This window comes from Chiloscyllium plagiosum, unplaced genomic scaffold (genome assembly GCF_037043375.1).
Source record: "Chiloscyllium plagiosum isolate Xiang-an unplaced genomic scaffold, Cpla_swu_hap1 HiC_scaffold_18, whole genome shotgun sequence".
Classification (NCBI taxonomy): domain Eukaryota; kingdom Metazoa; phylum Chordata; class Chondrichthyes; order Orectolobiformes; family Hemiscylliidae; genus Chiloscyllium; species Chiloscyllium plagiosum.
The window spans coordinates 55,996,288-56,010,666 of record NW_028270156.1 but is presented as its reverse complement, the minus strand read 5'-3'; the positions used below and the strand labels follow the sequence as shown (position 1 = coordinate 56,010,666).

Below are 14,379 nucleotides of genomic sequence, written 5' to 3'. Positions count from 1 at the left end.
ACCAGTTTAAGTTTCATGAGAAATATAACCAGATTTATAGCTCAGAGGACATCTCAACTTATACTGAGGATACTAATCCAAATTAAATAAAGTTCCTGTTAAATGAATTGGGACAAATAGAACAATCACTTCCTTTTGAAACCACACTAAAAATTGAACAATAACACAGGCATGACATAACATCAGGAAACCTAGCCCAGTCAGTGAGCCACATTTCCCTTCAAAACTACAGTATTTCAATTCCCTATCCGGCCACGTCAACATCTGACAACATAGAATCAACTGGTTGAAATCGTAGGGAAAGCAGCAAAACAATTCAAATACCAGATCCCTGATTTACAAACATCCGACTTACAAATGTGATCTGATACAGGACCAATTTTAAAACACACAACATACAAATATTTCCCATAATCACACACAGCTTTACTGTCTTGCATTGTGTTCTAACTTGCATACAAATCAACTTGCATAGACTTCAGAATTGAACCTGTTCATAACCCAGAGACTGCCTCGACTAGGTATGTAGGAAATTGCACAGCCACAGTTGGTTGAACACAGCTAAACAATTCTTCATTCTTTCTGCTAATGACTATTCATTTCCTTCCCTTTATGAAATGATACAGTGTCACAGGTCTTTTGGTACTTTACCCAAAAAGACATCTTATGCTTATTCCTAGTCATTAAATGTCAGGAATACACCTACCAATAACAATGTAGTTAAGCCCAATCCCATTTTTAATCGATGGTGCCACACCATCTTGGTCAGGTTTTTCCCCCCTTGTAAACAAAAGAGTCTGGGTGGAATGCTCTTTGGAGAGTTGGTGTGGACTTGTTGGGCTAAATGGCCAGTTTCCACACTGTAGAAATTCTGTTCTATGGACCTCTACAACAAAAAAAAGCACAAAGCCATTTAGAGTTTGACTTGGAAGTCAATGAGTAACAAATTTTTACCACATCACTAGCCTCAAGTACCGATTCCAATTTCAGAGCCCAAACTCACTCAGATACAAATCCACAAGCTTGCTCCAAGTTTGTTTTGGACAAGGGCAGGAAATGCCTTGAGAGGACCACTGAAACAGTCAGCAGTAGATTCTGCAGTTCTTTTGTAAAACGGACACATGCACACAACGCAGAAATGCTACTGGCACGGAGTAAGAAATCCAGCTGTAGAACAGAATGGTTTTTGAATTGCTGTATTAAGGAAATGGGAAATTATTTAAAAGCAACGACTGATTTAATTCTAGCAAAACATTGTCCAGACAGGAAGTGGAGGAGTGACAATCACTTCCTATAAGAGGATATTTCTCAAATCAAAGGGTCACAAGCTGGATGCCTAGCCAACAGTAGGCCTCCAGAACACATAGGTCAACTTCAGCAGACCACAATAAGCTGGAAACGTGCTGTCAATCTCATATTGGAATCCAACGAGTTAGCAACTCACTAGCTAAAACTACCAGCAGACGCCACTCACTTTTACATGCACTGGTTCTGCTCTCTCCAAATGCTCAGGAATTGTGTGTTTTGTTTGAAATACAGATTCTTGCATTATATTCGTTTCATCTTCAGTTGTCTGATATTCCTCCAAAGTGAAATATGCATTGCAATAATTAGAACTTGATCTAAACTAACTTCACCTGAAGGCAAGCACAGCAGGTTCTCACCTGAAGTGTGGCTGCGTTCCTGAAAAGCTCAGCTTTAAGTGAAATGACAAGTGAAGCATTTTTGGGTGCGAGAGACAGAGATGGGGACCAGGGTGAGGGAAGAGACAAACAGGAATGTACAGATTGTCCCACACTCAATGGAAACCTCATTTACCACATTCTGGATTGTGATTAGCATTCATTTTCCTGTTAATACCTTCTGTTTTACAAATTTGTAAACAATCACAAGATCACCTCCAATTCCATTTACTTCCAGCTTTGTCAATTACATGTGGAACCTTATCAAATGTTTTCTGTTAGCACAGTTGCTCTCAAGCTATGACCAAGAGAAGCCTGGAAGTTGATGCAGACCCTTGGAAAGTCTACCAAGTATTGTAAATAATGCAGGTTGAAAAAAAGGAAGAGAGAACAGCCAGAGATACATGCCATCCAAAAATGGCAGGCTGTCTCACTCAAAGGCATATTACAACACTTGACATGCAGCACTTCTGTATTATATAGAATTTAAATGGGATACCCATGATTACTGAAATATTTGGAAGAGGACCCGTCAATCAAAATGTTCAGAAAATTGCTGTTATATCCATGCAGACAATAATAATTAACACCTTATTAACATCATACTCTAAACATAAAAATGGATGAGACAAATGTGAGGTAGCCATCATAAATACATACTGAGAGGATTTGCATGAGTGTTAACCACTTTGATTACGATGATAGATTCCAGCAGCTTGCTCACATTTGTCACCGAGACCTTGAATAACTATTTTATGTCAGTCTTCACAGTGGAAGATGTGTATAATATGCCAAAGAATGATTTTTAAAGGATACAATGTGAGGAGAGTACCTCAATTCAATAGTTATCTTGAAAGGGCTAGTGTTGAGCAAACCTGAGGGTCTAAAAAGGTAGACAAGTCCCCCTGGTCTGATTGAATGCACCCCAGGGTGCTGAAAGAAATGGTAGAAGTTATAGTAGACGCATTAGTGGTAATTTACTAAAATTCACTGGACTCCAGGCAGATCCCAGTGGACTGGAAGACAGCAAATGTCACGCTACTGTTAGTAAAAGGGTTAGGCAAAAGGCAGGTAAGTATAGGTCAGTTAGCATAACATCTGTAGTCAGGATTTTGCTGGAGACTATTGAAGAAGAAATAGTGAGACATCTGGGTGGAAAGGGTTCCATCAGGCAGACGCAGCATGGATTCAGGAAGGGAAGGTAGTGTTTGACAAACTTATTTGAGTTCTTTGAGGATGTAACAAACTGAGTGGATGGAGGGGAACAGGTGGATGTTGTATACTTGGATTTCTGGAACCGTTCAATAAGGTGCTGCATAAAAGACTCATCCATAAGAATTCATGGAATTGCAGGGAATGTACCAGCATAGATAGAGGACTGGTTAACCAACAGAAAGCATGGAGTTGGGATAAACGGGTGTTTCTCTGGTTGGAGATCAGCGGAGAGCAGGGTGCCGCAGGGGTCGATGTTGGGCCTGCAACTGTTTGTGATTATTATACATATGGGAGAAGAGACCAAGTGTAATCCAAGTTTGCTGATGACACTAAATTGATTGGAAAGGCAAACTGTGCAGAGGACGTGGAGGGTCTGCAGAGAGATTTAGGTAGGCTAAGCGAGTGGGCAAGGGTCTGATGGACGGAGTATGACTTGGTAAATGTGAGGTTATCCACTTTCCCAGTGAAAAATAGTAGGTCAGAGTATTATTTAAATGGTGAAAGATGGCAGCATGCTGTTGTGCAGAGGGACTTAGGAGTGCTTGTATATGAATCGCTAAAAGTTGATTTGCAGGTGCAAAAGATAATCAGGAAGGCAAACAGATTATTGGCTTTCATTGCTATAGGGATTGAATTTATTCTGTTGCAATTGTATAAGGCGTTGGTGAGACTGGACATGGGATACTGTGCTCAGTTCTAGTCTCCTTACTCCAGGAAGGATATATTGGCTTTGGGGGCAGTGCAGAGGATGTTCACCAGGTTGATTTCGGAGATGAGGGGGTTACTCTATGAAGAGAGGTTGAACCACCTGGGATTGTACTCACTAGAATCTAACAGAATGAGGGGGAATCTTACAGAATCATAAAATTAAAAAGGAATAGATAAAATAGAGGCAAGTTGTTTCTGCTGGTGAGTAAGATTAGAATTAAAGGACATTGCCTCAAGATTACAGGGTGTAGATTTAGGACAGATTAGGAGGAACTGATTTTCCCAGAGAACAATGAATCTATGGAATTGTCTGCCCAAGGAAGCAGTAGAGGCAGCTTCATTAAATATACTAAAGACACAGTTGGATGGGTTTGTGTGGGGTAGGGGAATTAAGGGCTCATGGGAACAATGCAGGTAGGAGGAGCTGAGACAATGGATGGATCAGCCATGATCTTAATGAATGGTGGAGACAGCTTGTTGGGCCAAATGGCCTACTCCTGCTTCTATTACTATGAAACTATTAGATCTGAAGCTGTCCAGATTATAATAAACATCAGTAATTACGATGAACTGCTCCAGATGCAGAGATGTTTAGGCCAACAGCCTCATGTTGTCAATACACAGGCAGTTAATTCAAGACTACATTGGAGGTTAAAGTAGGCTAAGTAGCATTCTTGCATCAGAACATGCAATTCCCTCTGCCTTGGTCAATGAAAAAAACTTCCTTTCCTAATAGGTCAAGACTTGTGCATGGACTCACCATTTAAATACAGTGACAACCTGTGTACAAGAGACAAGGAATACTGCAGCAAGTAACTCACCATATCTGACTCCCAAAGCCTGCCCACCACCAGCAAGCGCAAGTCAAGAGTGCGATGGATTTCTCCCCGCTTGCCTAGATGAGTGCAGCTTCACTCCATCCAGGACAAAGCAACCTGTCCAATTGACACCACATCGTCAAATATTCAAATGCACTCAGTAGCAGCAGTGTGTACTACCTACAAAAAACACTGCAGAAATTCACCAAAGTTCTCCAAAATTTCACCAAAACTCTCGGCGACTTCCACTGGAAGGACAAGTGCAACAGATATGAGAGAACTTGTGTGTTTCCCTTCATGCCAATCATCCTGACTTGGAAAGATATTGCCTTTCCTTCACTGTCGCAGGATCAAAACTCTGGAATTCCTTCACTAATGGCACTGTTAGTCTACTTACAGCACATGGATTGCAGCAGCTCACCACCACCTTCCCACAGGCAACTAGGGACAAGCAATATAATCTGGCCAGCCAGTGAAACCCACGTCCCATGAGTGAATTTAAAAATGAAACCTCATAGTACATACTAAGCGCGTTCTGGTTTCATGAGCTTCAGCACCAGATTTCATAACTAGGCTCCTGAGCAATAACGGAGAATAAAAGGAATAATAATCAACACATCCACCATAAACACAATGTAATCACAAAGTTCCAGGCAGATTCAAACAATCTTTTCCAAAGAATTTTTAGAACAGTGCCCTCTGGTTCTCATTCCTTTATGAGCAGAAACAGTTTTGCCTCATCTACATGTCTCCAGACAGATCATTTTGTAAATCTCTATCAAATCTCAATGCAGCTTTTCCTTCCAAGGAAAACAATCCCAACTTCAATCCAATCTCATCACTGGAACCATTCTTGTGCACAACTTGTACACTTTTGTCAATACATCCACACTCTTATTAAAGTGTGGCACCCAGAACTGTTCACAATACTCCAGTTGAGCTCTGATTGGTGTCTCATAAGCTTAGCTTGACTTCCCTGCACTTGTACTCCAGGTCCTTATTCCTGGTTGGCCATTAGTTGATCCTTTACTTTGAGGAGGAATACCGATTCGATTATTCCCAATACTGAGGGTTATTGTCTCAAGAGGTAAACAGAATATGAAACCTACCTCGACCCACAAGACATGTTAGTTACGAACATCCAGCGAAGAAGCCATGAAATATTTGGAATTTTAAACAGTTCATAAATATGCTGACATATTCTACCCAGATTTAGAATATCAGTGGTCTCTTCATTTAACAAAGCCTTGATAGGGTTGCATTTATTGTCATCTCCAACCCAGTTGTTAGTGATGACCAATGGTTGCTGTCTTTGGCCAAAATGAACTCAAAGCTTCATTCTTACCTATAAAAAAGGTGCTGGGGGCAGTTTGATCTGCAAAGTGTGTTTCTAATACACTGGTTGTCTTAGGGTCATGTCTGAGCCAGAGAGCCACACCCAGAACTACTCCTCCTGCAAGCTGGAGAAAGAAAACATAACATTAAACATTGACTTTTCTTTTTAAGTAATTCTCATTTATCATAACCTTTCATCTGTAGCATTCTGAATCCAATCTAAGACTTTTTTTTAAAAATCGTTCTTTCACCCAACACTATTTTAATATCTATTCTATTGACAGCAGCACAGTTAGTGCTGCTAAGATTCCCATTCCTACCTTAACAGTATATGGCATATGACTTTTATTCATGCAAATTAATTTTCGCCTTGAACCTTTAAAATGTGTCACTCACTGTCATTAATCTCTGACAATCCGTGAGCTTTAATGAACCAAAGTTTGGTCGACACTAGACTATTAATGCAAGTAGCATCACAACTCCTCAAAGTTGTAACAATTTTCATGGGATCCTGTACAAACAGCTGGTTGATGTGAATTCCCACTGCAGAACCAGCTGGTTTGAAGACGACAATCTTCAATGTGCAAAAATATTGACTGCCCATCTAACAGTTTATCCAATTGTTACTTTTAAAATCAAGGATACCACATTATAAATAACAGCATGTTCACATCTAGGTGCACCAACTACAGAACCCTCCACTGTCGCATTAAAATCTATGATCCATAATGCTTAAAATTCAGATCAGTATGTCCAATTAGTCACTGTCATGGCATCTTCCCTTCAATTAAGGATCATGCCAATCTTCATCAGTTATGGTCTTACCTTGTAAAGAGCAACTTAAAGACCATTTCAATCTCAATGGGAGCATAGAGAAAACTTCTTACCTAAGCAAACTTCAGGGAAAGGTTTGACCCAATGGGAGATCAGTCTCAACTTTAACTGGTCTTTTCCATTAAAATCTTCTCTCTACTTCAGGCATAACATACTATAGTCACTGCTTTTTTTGAACCTCCCTTTCAATTCTTGTCAGCATCAAATGATGCATGACCCCTATGTTTGTGGCCTGCGTGAAATCAATACAAAGTGCATTTCACCCCATTGTTTTCAAGAATTGAAAAACACCACAGATTTTGTCTTCGAATCTAGATGCTTTTAAAACTTAAACTTGATACCTAACAATGACTACTTTTCAATTTACCTCAAATCTCAAGTCTCACTGTAGCTCTGTAAAATAAATCATGCATGTTCACCCGGGTTGAGAAGACATCTATAAGGACTAAAATTCATTCCAACGTTAGAGGAAAGCAACCAACTAGATCTTAAGATCTGAGAGCCAGCATAGATGTGGACCAATGTTAGCAACTTATTTCCAAATCTGCAGAACAAGGTTACCATAGAATAACAAATATTTTCATTAGTATCAGGTCAGTTACAAAGTCTACCAGACAATACATTTAATCTGAGTGCAGAGCCAATTTATTAATGGTATATTTCAAAATGACATTTTTTAAAAACTTAAATTGCACTATGAACTCAACTGAAATTATTTCAAATTTAATTTACAAACACCTTAAGTTTGAAAGAGGTTATAGTCAGTCAGTCAATCTCAGTCTGAACTAAAAACGTAGGTTTAAAAAAAAACGGAATTGAAAGCACTGTCTCTAAACTACATGAAAGGCCCTGCCCACCATACAGAATGCAAAATACCCAAAACTGAAAAAAATCAAATTGTAAGCGTCAGCTTCAGAAAGGCAACCCTTTTGCATTAATGCTAGAGTTAGTCAGTAACCATTCAACAGCATAAAAGATAACATGAGAGAGGAAATAAATTTTGTAACATAGTTGGAATTACATGCTGCAAATTCAGGCCCTTACAGAACTGTCTTAAAACTGTTCTAAACACATCCCATCAAAAAGGCTACATTCATTTTGTTGATTCTGGCTGCATTCGAAGACCAGGCTCAGTAGTGAAAATAACCAGAGGGCAGAGCGATCAGTGAATTAGAAGTATTTACACATCACCTATAAACTAAAATAAAAGTTGTCAGCATCTTAAAAAAAGAGCTGCCAACTGAAAAACAACTTCTGCTACAAATAAAGCGTAGAATCAAAACTAGAGTTTCAGACCCACCTAATATTTCTTTACTGTATTAGAGAAATCAATCGACCTCAAACATTTAAAAAGTGTTCTATGGAAGTAAACATACAATGTCAGAAGCATATTTCTAAAGGGGAGTGAGGGACAGAGTCATAGAGATGTACAGCATGGAAACAGACCCTTCAGTCCAACCCGTCCATGCCGACCAGATATCCCAACCCAATCTAGTCCCACCTGCCAGCACATGGCCCATATCCCTCCAAACCCTTCCTATTCATATACCCATCCAAATGTCTCTTAAATGTTGCAACTGTACCAGCCTCCACCACTTCCTCTGGCAGCTCATTCCATACATGTACTACCCTCTGCGTGAAAAAGTTGCCCCTTAGTTCTCTTTCCCCTCTCACCCTAAACCTATACCCACTAGTTCTGGACTCCCCAACCCCAGGGAAAAGACTGTCTGTTTATCCTATCCATGCCCGTCAATTTTGTAAACCTCTATAAGGTCACCCCTCAGCCTCCGACGCTCCAGGGAAAACAGCCCCACAGCCTGTTCAGCCTCTCCCTGTAGCTCAGATCCTCCAACCCTGGCAACATCCTTGTAAATCTTTTCTGAACCCTTTCAAGTTTCACAACATCTTTCTGATAGGAAGGAGACCAGAATTGCACACAATATCCCAACAGTGGCCTAACCAATGTCCTGTACAGCCGCAACATGACCTCCCAAACTCCTGTACTGACCAATAAAGGAAAGCATACCAAACGCCTTCTTCACTATCCTATCTACATGCGACTCCACTTTCAAGGAGCTATGTACCTGCACTCCAAGGTCTCTTTGTTCAGCAAAACTCCCTAGGACCTTACCATTAAGTGTATAAGTCCTGCTAAGATTTGCTTTCCCAAAATGCAGCACCTCGCATTTATCTGAATTAAACTCCATCTGCCACTTCTCAGCCCATTGGCCCATCTGGTCCAGATCCTGTTGCAATCTGAGGTAACCCTCTTCGCTGTCCACTACACCTCCAATTTTGGTGTCATCTGCAAACTTACTAACTGTACCCCTTATGCTCACATCCAAATCATTTATGTAAATGACAAAAAGTAGAGGGCCCAGCACCGATCCTTGTGGCACTCCACTGGTCACAGGCCTCCAGTCTGAAAAACAACCCCCCATCACCCTCTGTATTCTACCTTTGAGCCAGTTCTGTATCCAAATGGCTAGTTCTCCCTGTATTCCATGAGATCTAACCTTGCTAATCAGTCTCCCATGGGGAACCTTGTCAAACACCTTAATGAAGTCCATATAGATCACATCTACTGCTCTGCCCTCAATCTTCTTTGTTACTTCTTCAAAAAACTCAATCAAGTTTGTGAGACATGGTTTCCCACGCACAAAGCCAAGTTGATGGTGGCTTTTAAAGTGTTTCAGGGGTCATGTGTCCTGGAAAAACTAATCAATCATTGTTTTGCTGAATAATTTATTAACAAGTTTAGCCTGACGTTGGGAACATTAAGTTGGAAAAATAAGTTCCTGCATTCTCATGCTGACTCAGTTGGTAAAGTGAGTGTTCAATGAGGTATTGAACCAAGTATGACAAAAATAATCTAGGTTCAATTGTTATTTTGATAGAAGAGTGATAGAACAGCTAATAAGGTCAGTCCCCCAATCATTATTTGTGTGAAGAATGAAAACATTCATGAAAACACAACCACACGAGTTTGAAAAACAAATGCCTAAAATACTCAGTAGGTCACAGGGCATCTCTGGAGAGAAACAGTTAATATTTCAGGTCAGATGATCTTCCATCAGATCATCTAAGTGTTGAGTATTTCCAGTATTACCTGTTATTTCAGATTTCCAGCACATGCAACATATGCCCTTGTATTCTGGCTGAGGAGAAAGGATGCAAAAGGAAGCATAAAAATAACAAACTCAAACCCCTAAGTACACCCTTACGGCAAAGCAAGAATACTTTCAAAGGATGGTTAAAAGGAGTTAACTACACCATCCCCAATACACAGGGATAGAAGGGGCCCCCAGCCCTGCACAGAATTCCTGGACCAGCATCTACAGTTGCTAACATTTCCATAATCCTTCCAACAGGGAGAATTTAGCTAACTGTAGAACACATTACATATGGCCAAATTGGCTGGGTTTAGCCATCAGGGCTATATCACAAAATCAGTTTGTCAAATTCTGTACCCTGGTATATTATTTCTTCATAAATATTTAATAAAAACAGATAACTGATTCAGAAAGTGAAGGGAAATTAAAGGGGCTGCTTCCGTTTAGAATGGGAAACGTGTCTGGCTCCAGGGTATCTGTAAACTCCACTTCCTTTGTTGCTTATGGAGAGAAAATATAAATAACTTCAAGAAACAACATGTGGCACACCGGAAATTGCTCACTCATATAAACTAGTACAAATGCTGTTTGCTACAAAAAAAAAAGCAGGTTTTGAAAAGGAGCCTAGTTAAGCAGTCCAGAGACTGAAGGATGCACTGATGTTGAATAAATATTTGGATCATTTATTCCAATCTTGGAAAAACAATGAGGGAGAACCAAATAAACTAAGACAAACACTCTCCTCCAGAGACTCCCCCTCACAGTGCAGCCACCAGGAATTCACAAATGTAGATGCATTGGCCTTGGCTCATTTGGTAGCACTCTTGCCTCAGACCAGAAGGTTATGGGCTCAAATCTCAAAGATTTGAACACAGAATTTGATGCACTGGATAAGACATATGCAACTGAGGACCGCCACATGCCTTCTGGTGGATCTGAAAGATCAAGAGTGCAGTGCTGGAAAAGCACAGGTCTGGCTGCACCCGAGGAGCAAAGAGGGGAAAAAAAACGACATTTTGGGCAAAGGCCCTTCATCAAAAGACCTTCAGGAAAGGTCTAAAGAACCCATGCCACAACTTCAGTGATGAACAAATGAGTTATCTAATGTCCTAGCAAACATTTGATCCATATCATAATGACAAAACACAGATCATTGCATTGTTGTTCGTAGGAGCTTGCTGCACATAGCTGCCAAATTGTAGAGTTATGGTCATAGGGATAGAAAGTTCACTGTAGTGGAGAGCCAGAGTCCAGGTGACAGACAGCATTGCCTGTTCATTCTCAACATTCAGGACAGGTTCTCTGGCTCAATGACTGGAGAGGTTGCAAGTGGGATGGGACGGAGCCAGCCATAGTTCACTTGGTGAGAAAGGAGAGACACATCCAAAGTGAGATACAGACCCAGTATATATTCTCAGGGAATCTGGAGGCAGTGGGAGAATTCCATGCAGAGGGGAAAATGCACTTTTTGGTTCACAGTTTGTAAGCAATTCATTCTTTTTAAACAAAAACTTAAAGTCGGGGGGGGGGGGGGGGTTGTCGTTGCAATCAGGATAGTATATTCTTGGAATAGACACCATTTTCAGAGGCAAGAATACAAAGTCTTGAAGGCTATATTGCCTGCCTGGTGCCATGGCTCAGAATCTCACATCTGGGCAGCAGAAAAACTTGGAATGGGAGGGGAACGATCTAGTTGCTGTGGTCTACATAGGTATCAATGACATAGGTAGAAAGAGAAAAGGGTTTCTGCTCAGGGAATACACATAGCTAGGAGCTAAATTATAAAGCAGCTTACCAAAAGATAATTTCCACATTACTGAGTCATGAGCAAATTGGTACAGGGTCAACAAAATTAGAAAAGGTAAACACATGGCTCAAAGATTGATGCAGGAGAAACAGGTTTGAGTTCGTGAGACATTGACCCCAATACCGGGGAAGGAGGGAGCTGTTCTGATCAGGCTCCACCTGAATCATGCTAGGGCCACAGTTCTGGTCAACTGGATAACCATGGCTATTGTTAGAGCATTACACTAAATGGTGAGTGGTTAGTCCAATTGCATGGAAAATTATGGAAAAAGTTGAGGGGGAACTCAGCAAAGGTTATCAAAGTTTGCTGAACAAGTAATAAGATATCAATTATGGAACGACTCAAAAACCAGACTTCAGGCACAGCAGATAAAAGGGACAACTATGAGAAAGGTGGGGGGGGGGACAGCAGTCAAAGGATTGCGGGTGTTGTACTTAAATGCACACAGTATACAAAACAAGATAAATGAGTTAGTAGCACAAGTTGAAACTGGCAGGTATGATGTGGCTGCAAGGGGTTTCACTAAATAACCAAGGATACACATCCTAATAAAAGAACAAGCAGATGAGCAAAGAGAGTAGGGCTGCCCTGAAAGAAATTACATTAAATCAATAGCACATGAGTGTTGAAAGGTGTAGAATCTGTGTGGCTGGAATTGAGTAACAAGAGCAAAAATGACCCTAATGGGAGTTATGTACAGGCATCCAAGCAAAAGTCAGGATAGAAGGAAGAAAATAAATGAGGAGATAGAAAAAGCATTTAGGAAAAGCACTGCAATAATCAAGGACTTCTATATGTAGGCAGGCAGGGAAGATCAGGTTGGGAGCAGATCCCTACAAAAAGAATTTGTGGAATGTCAACCAGATGTTTTTTGGAGCAGCTTGTGCTAGAGCCCACTAAGAAACAGGCCATTTTGGAGATGTGTAACAGGGCAAACTTGATTAGGGATTAAAATTAGAATCCCTACAGTGTGGAAATAGGTCCTTTGGCCCAACAAGTCCACACCAACCCTCCGAAGAGAAACCTATCCAGACCCATTCCCCTACCCTATACTTACCCCTGACTAATGCACCTAACCTACATATCACTGAACCTTAAGGGCAATTTAGCATAGCCAATTCACCTAACCTGCACATCTTTGGATTGTGGGAGGAAATTGGAGCACCTGGAGGCACCACGCCACCCCACCGTTAAGGTGAAGAAACCACTAGGGGACAGTGACCATAATATGACAGAATGCACCCTGCAGTTTGAGTGGGAAAAGCTGAAATCAGATGTAAGGGTACTACAATTGAGTAAAGGTAACCACAAAGACATGGAGGAGCAGCTGACCAGAGTTAATTGGAAGCAGAGCCTAGCTCTGAAGACAATGAAGCAGCAATGGCAGGTATTTCTGGGGGGTATTTAGAGTGGCACAGAAGCTTATCCAAAAAAGGAAGAAACAATATAAAGGGAGGACACGACTACCAAGGGAGGTCAGGGACAACATGAAAGCAATAAGCAAGCATAAAACTTGATGATTACTGGGAAGCCTTTACAAACCAGAGGACACGAACAAAACAATAAGGAGATGAAATGAGTGTGAGCTAGCCAGTAATATAAAAAAGGTTGTAAACTTTTTAAGACACACACACACTAACGGTCAGAGGCAAGAGTGGAAATCAGACCACTGGAAAATTAGGCATGAGAAATAACAATGGGAAACAAAGAAATGGTAGGGGAACTAAGTAATGTACTTTACATCAGTCTTCATGGTGGAAAACACCAGCAACATACCAGAACTTCAAGACAGTCAGGGGCAGAGGTGAGTGCAGTGGCCATCACTGTGCACTGGGGAAGCTGCAAGGTCTGAAGGTGGATAAAATCCCCCAGACCAAATTGACTGCACCCCGGAGTCCTGAAGGAGATAGCTGAGGAGACTTGAGGCATTGATTGACTGCAAAAGAGCTAACGCAACAGCATTTTATCAAGGAAGGGAGACAGAAAATGGGAAAACATGGGCCAGTTAGCCTGTAGTTTGTAAGAATTTAAGAGTCCATCATTAAGGATGAGACTGCAGAGTACTTGGAAGTGTATGATTAAAATAGGACTGAGTCAGCATGGCTTTGTCAACAGGAGTTTCATGTCTGACAAATCTGTTAGAATTCTTTGGAGGTGGTAATTAGCAAGTTAGATAAAGGCGTGCCAGTGGTCACAATATATTTGTAATTCCAGAAGGTCTTTTAAGAGGTGCCACATACAAGGCTACTGAATAAGTTTAAATGTTATGGACAAGGCATTGGCATGAATAGAGAATTGGCTGACTTATCGAGGGCAGGAGTGGGGATCAAAGAGTCTTTTTCAGGATGACAGTGGATGACTAGTGGAGTTCCACAGGGGTCAGTGTTGGAACCACAACTATTCACATTTTACATTAACAATTTGGATGAAGGAACTGAGGACATTATTACGTTTGCAGGTGACAAAGATAGGGAGAGGGACAGGTAATGTTGAGGAAGTGGGGAGGCTGCAGAAAGAGTTGGACATGCTCAGAGAGTGGGCAAAGTAGTGGCAGATGGAATATAATGTGAGAAAGTATGAGGTGATGCACTTTGGTAGGAATAACAGAGGCACAGACTACTTTCTAAATGGGGAAATGCTTCAGAAATCTGAAGCACAGTGACTTGGGAGACTAGTTCAGGATTCTCTTAAAGTTAACATGCAGGTTCAGTTATCAGTTAGAGAGACAAATGAAATGTTAGCATTCATTTCACAAAAGCTAGAATACAAGAGAAGAGATGCATGGCTGAGGCAGTATAAGGCTCTGGTCAGACTGCATTCAGAATATTGAACAGTTTTGGGCCCCATATCGAAAGAATGATGTGCTG

The 14,379-nt window shown here is 40.9% G+C and overlaps 1 protein-coding gene across 1 annotated transcript in view; it reads right to left on the bottom strand.

Annotated features, from left to right (window-relative positions):
- The window catches only part of cd81a (CD81 molecule a), a 73,388-nt gene that overhangs the window by 49,142 nt on the left and 9,867 nt on the right, over positions 1-14,379 (bottom strand). Inside the window, exon 2 of the mRNA XM_087996674.1 lies at positions 5,769-5,883. Coding sequence (XP_087852800.1) covers positions 5,769-5,883 — 115 coding nt within the window. The remainder of the gene's footprint in view (positions 1-5,768; positions 5,884-14,379) is intronic.